The sequence below is a fragment of the Pristiophorus japonicus genome, chromosome 2 (genome assembly GCF_044704955.1).
Source record: "Pristiophorus japonicus isolate sPriJap1 chromosome 2, sPriJap1.hap1, whole genome shotgun sequence".
NCBI classification, from domain to species: Eukaryota; Metazoa; Chordata; class Chondrichthyes; family Pristiophoridae; genus Pristiophorus; species Pristiophorus japonicus.
In genome coordinates, this window is record NC_091978.1 from 152,921,677 (window position 1) to 152,932,608 (window position 10,932).

At 42.1% G+C, this 10,932-nt stretch overlaps 1 protein-coding gene across 1 annotated transcript; it reads left to right on the forward strand.

The window, feature by feature from the left end:
- The first annotated feature begins 7,461 nt into the window (after positions 1 to 7,461).
- On the forward strand, positions 7,462 to 8,379 carry LOC139228981 (spore coat assembly protein ExsA-like). Its single transcript, XM_070860621.1, has one exon. It carries the CDS (start codon positions 7,462 to 7,464, stop codon positions 8,377 to 8,379), a length of 918 nt encoding a protein of 305 aa, XP_070716722.1.
- Positions 8,380 to 10,932: the final 2,553 nt, after the last annotated feature.

Below are 10,932 nucleotides of genomic sequence, written 5' to 3' on the forward strand. Positions count from 1 at the left end.
ACATGATGATGATGATGCCTAACATGATGATGATGTTGATGATGCCGAATATGATGACGACGACGCCGATGCCGAATATGATGCCGATGATGACGACGACGATGATGGCAATGAGGACGCCGATTATGATGATGACGAAGATGATGCCGAATATGATGATGGTGATGATGGTACTCTATATGATGACGATGATTATGCCTAATATGATGATGAAGATGATGACGCCTAATATGATGATGACGATGATGCTGCCGCCTAATATGATGCTGATGAAGAAGATGATGATGCCATCTAATATGATGAAGATGATGATGATGATGATGCCGAATATGATGATGATGATGATGATGCCGAATATGACGAATACAATGATGATGCCTGATGATGATGACGATGATGATGCCTGATGATGATGATGACGATGATGATGCCTCCTAATATGATGATGATGCCTAATATGATGATGATGCTGATGATGATGCCTAATATGATGCTGGTGATGATGCCTAATATGATGATGCTGATGATGATGCCTAACATGATGTTGATGATGATGCCTAATATGATGATGATGATGATGCCGAATATGACGAAGACAATGATGATGCCTAATGTGACAACAATGATGATGATGCCTGATGATGATGACGATGATGATGCCTCCTAATATGATGATGATGCCTAATATGTTGATAATGCTGATGATGATGCCTAATATGATGCTGGTGATGATGCCTAATATGATGATGATGATGATGCCTAATATGATGATGATGCTGATGTTGGTGCCGCCTAATATGATGATGATGATTATGAGGATGATAATGATGATGATGCCTAATATGATGATGATGCCTAATATAATGATGAGGATGACGATGATGATGACTAATGGGATGATAATGCCACCTAATATGATAATGATGATGATGCCACCTAATGATGATGATGATGTTGGTGCTGCCTAATATAATGATGATGATGCCTAATATGATGATGATGCCGAATAATTTGATGATGACTAATATGATGATGAGGACAACGATGATGATGCCTAATATGATGATGATGATGATGCCTAATATGATGATGATGACGATGATGACGTCTAATATGATGATGATGATGACGTCTAATATGAGGATGACGATGATGACGCCTAATATGATGATGACGATGATGACGCCTAATATGATGATGACAATGATGACGCCTAATATGATGATGACGATGATGACGCCTAATATGATGATGACGCCTAATATGATGATGACAATGATGATGCCTAATATGACGATGACAATGATGCTGCCTAATATGACGATGACGATGCCTAATATGACGATGACAATGATGGTGATGATGATGCCTATTATGACGACGACGATGATGATGCCTGATGATGATGACAACGATGCTGATGATGCCTGATGATGATTATGATGGTGATGGTGATTCCTAATATGATGTTGATGCAGATGCCTAATATGCTGATAATGATGCCTAATATGACGATGATAATGCACAATATGACGATGACAATGATGATGCCTAATATGACAATGACGATGATGACAATGATGATGCCTAATGTGACGACGACGACGGTGATGCCTGATGATGATGATGATGCCTAATCTGAAGATGATGCCTAATATGATGATGATGATGATGATGCTGATACCTAATATGATGATGATGATGATGATGTCTTATATGATGATGATGCTGATGCCTAATATGATGATGATGCGGATTATGCTGCCTAATATGATGGTGATGATGCTGATGCCTAATATGATGATGATGATGATGATGCCTCCTAATATGATGATGGTGCTGATGATGATGCCTAATATGATGATGATAATGCTGGTGATGATGCCTAATATGATGCTGATGATGATGATGATGCCTAATATGATGATGATGATGATGACTAATATGATGATGACGATGCCTAATATGATGATGATGATGATGATGCCGAATATGATGATGGTGCTGATGATGATGCCTAATATGATGATGATAATGCTGGTGATGATGCCTAATATGATGATGGTGCTGATGATGCCTAATATGATGATGATAATGCTGATGATGATGCCTAATATGATGATGAGGATGACGATGATGCCTAATAGGATGATGCCGCCTAATATAATGATGTTGATGAAGATGATGATGTTGCCTAATATGATGATGATGCCGAATATGATCATGACGACGCCGAATATGATGCCGATGATGCTGACGATGATGGTGACGAGGACGCTGAATATGATGATGATGATAATGACGCCTAATATGATGATGACGATGATGACGATGATGACGCCTAATATGACAATGACGATGATGATGCCCAATATGATGATGACAATGATGATGCCTAATATGATGATGACGACGACGATGATGCTGATGATGCCTGATGATGATGACGACGATGATGCTTAATATGATGGTGATGATGATGCCTAATATGACGATGACAATGATGATGCCTAATATGACGATGACGATGACGATGATGCCGAATATGAAGATGGTGCCTAATATGATGATGATCATGATGCTGATGCCTAATATGATGATGATGATAATGGTGATGATGCCTAATATGATGATAATGATGACTAATATGAAGATGATGACCAATATGACGATGCCTAATAGGATCATGATGATGCCGCCTAATATAATGATGATGAAGATGATGATGCCACCTAATATGATGATGATGATAATGCTGATGATGCCGCCTAATATGATGATGATGATGATGATGCCCAATATGATGATGATGATGCTGCCCAATATGATGATGATGATGATGCCTAATATGATGATGATGATGACTAATATGAAGATAATGACTAATATGATGATGAGGACGACGATGATGATGCCTAATAGGATGATGATGCCGCCTAATATAATGATGATGATGAAGATGATGATGATGGTGATGGTGATTCCTAATATGATGTTGATGATGATGCCTAATATGATGATAATGATGCCTAATATGACGATGATAATGCACAATATGATGATGACAATGATGATGCCTAATATGACAATGACGATGATGACAATGATGATGCCGAATATGAAGATTGTTCCTAATATGATGATGATCATGATGCTGATGCCTAATATGATGATGATGATAATGGTGATGATGCCTAATATGATGATAATGACTAATATGATGATGAGGACGACGATGATGATGCCTAATAGGATGATGATGCCGCCTAATATAATGATGATGATGAAGATGATGATGCCGCCTAATATGATGATAATGCCGATGATGATGTTGCCTGATATGATGATGATGCCTAATATGATGACGATGCCTAATATGATGACGATGACGACGAATATGATGATGATGATGCCGTATATGATGATGATGATGCCCAATATGATGATGCCACCTAATATGATGCCGCCTAATATGATGATGATGTTGACGAATATGATAATGATGATGATGATGCCGATGATGCCGAATATGATGCCGATGATGACAATGGTGATGCCGAATATGATGACGACGATGATGACACCGAATATGATGATGAAAATGGTGCCGAATATGATGATGACGCCTAATATGATGATGATGATGATGCCTCATAATATGATGATGATGATAATGCCTCCTAATATGTTGATGATGCCGAATATGATGATGATGCTGATGCCTAATATGATGCTGGTGATGATGCCTAATATGATGATGATGGCGGCGATTATGAGGATGACAATGATGATGAAGCTTAATATGATGGTGATGCCTAATATAATGATGATGACTAATATGAATTTGAGGATGAAGATGATGATGCCTAATATGATGATGATGATGATGCCACCTAATATGATGATGATGATGGTGCCGCCTAATATAATGATGATGCCAAATATCATGATGATGCCTAATATGATGACGATGAATATGATGATGATGATTCCAAATATGATGATGATGATGCCGCCACCATATATGATGATGATGAAGATGAAGATGACGCCGCTGATGATGCTGCCTAATATGATGAGGATGCCTAATACAATGACGAAGAAGATGATTATGATGATGATGCCGATTATGATGATGATGCCGATTATGATGATGACGCCGAATATGATGATGAAGATGATGATGCCGAATATGATGATGCTGTCGAATATGATGATGATGATGATGATGATGATGCCCAATATGATGATGCCGCCTAATATGATGATGATGTTGATGATGATGTTGCCTGATATGATGATGATGCCTAATATAATGACGATGCCTAATATGATGACGATGACTATGCAGGGAGACAGAGGGAGACAAAAATGAGGCAAAAGCAAAAGGCAGAAAGGAGATGAGGAAAAGTGGAGGGCAGAGAAACCCAAGGCAAAGAACAAAAAGGGCCACTGTACAGCAAAATTCTAAAAGGACAAAGGGTGTTAAAAAAGCAAGCCTGAAGGCTTTGTGTCGTAATGCAAGGAGTATCCGCAATAAGGTGGATGAATTAACTGTGCAAATAGATGTTAACAAATATGATGTGATTGGGATTACGGCGACGTGGCTCCAGGATGATCAGGGCTGGGAACTCAACATCCAGGGGTATTCAACATTCAGGAAGGATAGAATAAAAGGAAAAGGAAGTGGGGGAGCATTGCTGGTTAAAGAGGAGATTAATGCAATAGTTAGGAAAGACATTAGCTTGGATGATGTGGAATCTATATGGGTAGAGCTGCAGAACACTAAAGGGCAAAAATCGTTAGTGGGAGTTGTGTACAGACCTCCAAACAGTAGTAGTGATGTTGGGGAGGGCATCAAACAGGAAATTAGGAGTGCATGCAATAAAGGTGCAGCAGTTATAATGGGTGACTTTAATATGCACATAGATTGGGCTAGCCAAACTGGAAGCAATACGGTGGAGGAGGATTTCCTGGAGTGCATAAGGGATGGTTTTCTAGACCAATATGTCGAGGAACCAACTAGGGGGGAGGCCATCTTAGACTGGGTGTTGTGTAATGAGAGAGGATTAATTAGCAATCTCATTGTGCGAGGCCCCTTGGGGAAGAGTGACCATAATATGGTGGAATTCTGCATTAGGATGGAGAATGAAACAGTTAATTCAGAGACCATGGTCCAGAACTTAAAGAAGGGTAACTTTGAAGGTATGAGGCATGAATTGGCTAAGATAGATTGGCTAATGATACTTAAGGGGTTGACTGTGGATGGGCAATGGCAGACATTTAGAGACCGCATGGATGAATTACAACAATTGTACATTCCTGTCTGTCGTAAAAATAAAAAAAGGGAAGGTGGCTCAACCATGGCTATCAAGGGAAATCAGGGATAGTATTAAAGCCAAGGAAGTGGCATACAAATTGGCCAGAAATAGCAGTGAACCCGGAGACTGGGAGAAATTTAGAACTCAGCAGAGGAGGACAAAGGGTTTGATTAGGGCAGGGAAAATGGAGTACGAGAAGAAGCTTGCAGGGAACATTAAGAGGGATTGCAAAAGTTTCTCTCGATATGTAAAGAGAAAAAGGTTAGTAAAGACAAATGTAGGTCCCCTGCAGTCAGAATCAGGGGAAGTCATAACGGGGAACAAAGAAAGGGCGGACCAATTGAACAAGTACTTTGGTTCGGTATTCACTAAGGAGGATACTAACAACCTTCCGGATATAAGAGGGGTCAGAGGGTCTAGTAAGGAGGAGGAACTGAGGGATATCCTTATTAGTCGGGAAATTGTGTTGGGGAAATTAATGGGATTGAAGGCCGATAAATCCCCAGGGTCTGATGGACTGCATCCCAGAGTAATTAAGGAGGTGGCCTTGGAAATAGCGGATGCATTGACAGTCATTTTCCAACATTCTATTGACTTTGGATCAGTTCCTATCGAGTGGAGGGTAGCCAATGTAACCCCACTTTTTAAAAAAGGAGGGAGAGAGAAAACAGGGAATTACAGACCGGTCAGCCTGACATCGGTAGTGGGTAAGGTGCTGGAATCAATTATTAAGGATGTCATAGCAGCGCATTTGGAAAGAGGTGACATGATAGGTCCAAGTCAGCATGGATTTGTGAAAGGGAAATCATGCTTGACAAATCTTCTAGAATTTTTTGAGGATGTTTCCAGTAGAGTGGACAAGGGAGAACCAGTTGATGTGGTATATTTGGACTTTCAGAAGTCTTTCGACAAGGTCCCACACAAGAGATTAATGTGCAAAGTTAAAGCACATGGGATTGGGGGTAGTGTGCTGACATGGATTGAGAACTGGTTGTCAGACAGGAAGCAAAGAGTAGGAGTAAATGGGTACTTTTCAGAATGGCAGGCGGTGACTAGTGGGGTACCGCAAGGTTCTGTGCTGGGGCCCCAGCTGTTTACATTGTACATTAATGATTTAGACGAGGGGATTAAATGTAGTATCTCCAAATTTGCGGATGACACTAAGTTAGGTGGCAGTGTGAGCTGCGAGGAGGTTGCTATGAGGCTGCAGAGCGACTTGGATAGGTTAAGTGAGTGGGCAAATGAATGGCAGATGAAGTATAATGTGGATAAATGTGAGGTTATCCACTTTGGTGGTAAAAACAGAGAGACAGACTATTATCTGAATGGTGACAGATTAGGAAAAGGGGAGGTGCAACGAGACCTGGGTGTCATGGTACATCAGTCATTGAAGGTTATCATGCAAGTACAGCAGGCGGTTAAGAAAGCAAATGGCATGTTGGCCTTCATAGCGAGGGGATTTGAGTACAGGGGCAGGGAGGTGTTGCTACAGTTGTACAGGGCATTGGTGAGGCCACACCTGGAGTATTGTGTACAGTTTTGGTCTCCGAACCTAAGGAAGGACATTCTTGCTATTGAGGGAGTGCAGCGAAGATTCACCAGACTGATTCCCGGGATGGCGGGACTGACCTATCAAGAAAGACTGGATCAACTGGGCTTGTATTCACTGGAGTTCAGAAGAATGAGAGGGGACCTCATAGAAACGTTTAAAATTCTGATGGGTTTCGACAGGTTAGATGCAGGAAGAATGTTCCCAATGTTGGGGAGGTCCAGAACCAGGGGTCACAGTCTAAGGATAAGGGGTAAGCCATTTAGGACCGAGATAAGGAGAAACTTCTTCACCCAGAGTGGTGAACCTGTGGAATTCTCTACCACAGAAAGTAGTTGAGGCCAATTCACTAAATATATTCAAAAGGGAGTTAGATGAAGTCCTTACTACTAGGGGAATCAAGGGGTATGGCGTGAAAGCAGGAATGGGGTACTGAAGTTTCATGTTCAGCCATGAACTCATTGAATGGCGGTGCAGGCTAGAAGGGCTGAATGGCCTGCTCCTGCACCTATTTTCTATGTTTCTATGATGATGCCAATTATGATAATGATGATGATGATGATGCCTAACATGATGATGATGTTGATGAAGATGATCATGCCATCTAATATGATGTTGCTGATGATGATGCTGCCTAATATGATGATGAAGACGTTGACGATTATGGTGATGATGACGAATATGATAATGATGATGCCGATGATGATGATGTCAATGACGACGACGTCGCCGAATATGATGCCAATGATGACGACGATGATGGCGGCAATGATGACGCCGAATATGATGATGATGACGCCTAATATTATGATGATGATGATGATGCGTAATATGATGATGACGCTGATGCCTAATATGATGATGACTCATATGATAATGATGATGTTGATGATGCCTAATATGATGATGATGCTGTTGATGATGCCTAATATGATGATGCTGTTGATGATGATGCCCAATATGATGATGATTATGATAACGATTATGATAACGATGATGATGCCTAATATGACGATGAAGATGATGATGCCTAATATGATGATGATGTTGCCTAATATGATGATGTTGCCTAATATGATGACGACGAATATGATGATGATGTTGCCTAATATGATGATGTTGCCTAATATGATGACGACGAATATGATGATGATGCCGCCTAATATGATGATGACGATGATGCCTAACATGATGATGATGATGATGATGCCTAATATGATGGCGATGAGGACACCGAATATGATGAAGATGATGACGCCAAAAATGATGCCGAATATGATGATGACGATGATAATGCCGAATATTATGACGATGATTATGACACCTAATATGGTGATGATGATGATGACGCCTAATATGACGATGATGATGCCCAATATGACGATGACGACGTTGATGATGCCTATGATGATGCCTAATATGACGATGACAATGATGACGTCTAATGTAACGATGACGATGATGATGCCTGATGATGATGACGACAACGATGATGATGATGCCTGTTGATAATGATGATAATGATGCCTAATATGACGATGACGATGATGATGATGCCTGATGACAATGATGCCTAATATGATGATGATGATCATGCCTAATATGACGATGATGATGATGCCCAATATGATGATGATGATGACTTATATGATGATGATGCCTAATATGATGCCTAACATGATGATGGTGATGATGAGTATGATGCCTAATATGATGATGATGATGATGATACCTAATATGATGGTGATGATGATGCCTAATATGATGGTGATGATGATGATGATGATGATGCCCAATATGATGATGACGACCATGATGATGATGACGACAATGATGCCTAATATGATAATGATGATGATTAATATGAAGACGACGACGATGCCTAATATGATGATGACGATGAAGCCTAATAGTTGGCATCACGGACATAGACAAGAGGGCGCCCAGACCTCGAGATGTCGCCACAACAAAACCAAGGCAGGTGTTGCCCAGCAAGGAAGACGACTGGGCTTGGGGCTTGTGGCGGCCGCTGAGAAGGCCAGGAACCCACTACGTTCCAAGTTGTTTGCACTGTGTAACTCATGTGAGCGCCCATTCGTGGCAAATGATGCATCATATGGGGACGGAGGCACCTTACAACAAGCCAAAGTAGCGGGTGAACCCCAACCGGTTGTACATGTATCCAATGAGTTACCCAAGGCAGTAGCCTGCGTTCACGGGACAAAAGAGACGTACCAAAGAGTGTCCCAATATTTGCTCGAGTCAGACAAGCTGTCAATTACAGTTTTTGGAGAGCTCAGGCACTATTATCATTGCCTTTTCTCGAATAGGTCTAACACTGTAACATGATCCGCCACAGGCCAGGCACTGCGAATGGCGCTAATGCCCTCAGTTGGCTACCGTTGCCCACCACCGGGGTGGAAACGGCGCAGCCTGAAGACCTGCTCGTTGTTATGGAAGTGCTAGAAACTGAAGGGTCAACCGTAACGGCTCCCCAGACTAGGACTTGGACCACCCAGGATCCCAAGTTCTCGCCTGCTAACGGCGAACCGCTAGACGGGATGTTGCAGCTTATCCGTCGCAAAGACTTAATGCTCATCCCATCAGATTGGCCCCTATGGTGCAATCCCTGCAACGTTGTCAAGAAAGGCAGGGAGGCTACACACAGTTGGTGGTCCTCAGCCTCCATACCATGTCCCAGGATCCACGGGGCTCATGCAGCCTCCCGCCACTACTGAAAGTCTCAAGGCCATATCTGCCATCCTTGGCTTGCTGGACCTTAGGGTCAGCAACAATAGTCCAGAGTGGGCAGCCTAAATCAAAGCCGAGCACCACATGTGTCACGGTAGTCTCCCCACAGACCGGGCTATCCCGGGTGCTATGCAGTCACCGGACTGAATTACTCAGAACCGAGCCTTCCGTATGCTATCAGCAGAGAATGCACCATGATTGTACGGCTCCTCCACGCGACATCAGAATAAATGATGTAGATCATGATCATAGCCCCAGATTGGCATTGTATTAGCCAAAGAGGGGAATGGAGTTTTTGTGATGAAAATCGAGTATTTGTTGTGAAACCATGCAATGGGCAAACGAAGAAAGCATTTGGACCAGATCAAACTGCAAACTATAGATAACCAGGAACTACTGTGAAAGGATCTGACCCCCAGCAACACAATCTAGCTCGCTGTCAACCACGAGGATGAACCACCATGCTCGACAATCCAATCAGACCAGCAGCTCGGCCATGCAGCAATGATCTGACCAACTCACCCATGCCAGGACTTCAACTCAGGCGATCAACCCGGGAATGCAGAGTGCCACAACCTGTAAATAACTTGTACACAAGACTTTAGGGGAGGGGGAAAAATAAGTGATGTTATGTATGTAAACCTCACCAATGTGTAAGACTTGCCACCAGAGGGCACACCTGCAGGCAACCCAAGGGTCACTTGTGCACCCTAGACAAGCAGGTATTAAAAAAAGGTAATCTACCATGCTGCTTCCCTCACTCTGGAGTTATAATAAAAAGACACCAAGGTCACAACAGTTTGAGCTGAAGATGTACAGTCTTGAGGAGTTATTCTAAACATAATTATAATGACCAGATAATCTACTTTAGTAATGTAGGTTGAGGGATAAATATTGGCCAGGACAGCGTAAAGAGCTTCCCTGCTCTTCAAAATAGTGTCATGGGATCTTTTGGGCCCATCTGGCTCAGTTTAACGTTTCATCTAAAAGGTGGCACCTCGACAGTGTAGCACTCCTTTAGTACTGCACTGGTGCACAAATTCTAGGCTGACGCTCAAGTCTCTGGCATGGGACTTGAATGCACAAGCTTCTGACTCAGGACAGAGTGAGCCACAGCTGACACCTTTGTGAGGAATTTGGACACGCTCCCTATATTCCCAATACAGTTTCCCAGAGGGTCAAACAGTGCATCAGGAGCACTGAAGCCAAAATTCACCCAAGGGAAGAGTATTATAAAGATAAGTTTTTTTGACAGCCTCTGTTATGATGCAGTTAAATCTTATCTATCGGCATGGACTTCCTAATCCTCAA

What these genes read in the sequence shown, in the direction of transcription:
- LOC139228981 (XM_070860621.1), top strand. Translation starts at nt 7,462, where the DNA reads ATGATCATGCCATCTAATATGATGTTGCTGATGATGATGCTGCCTAAT.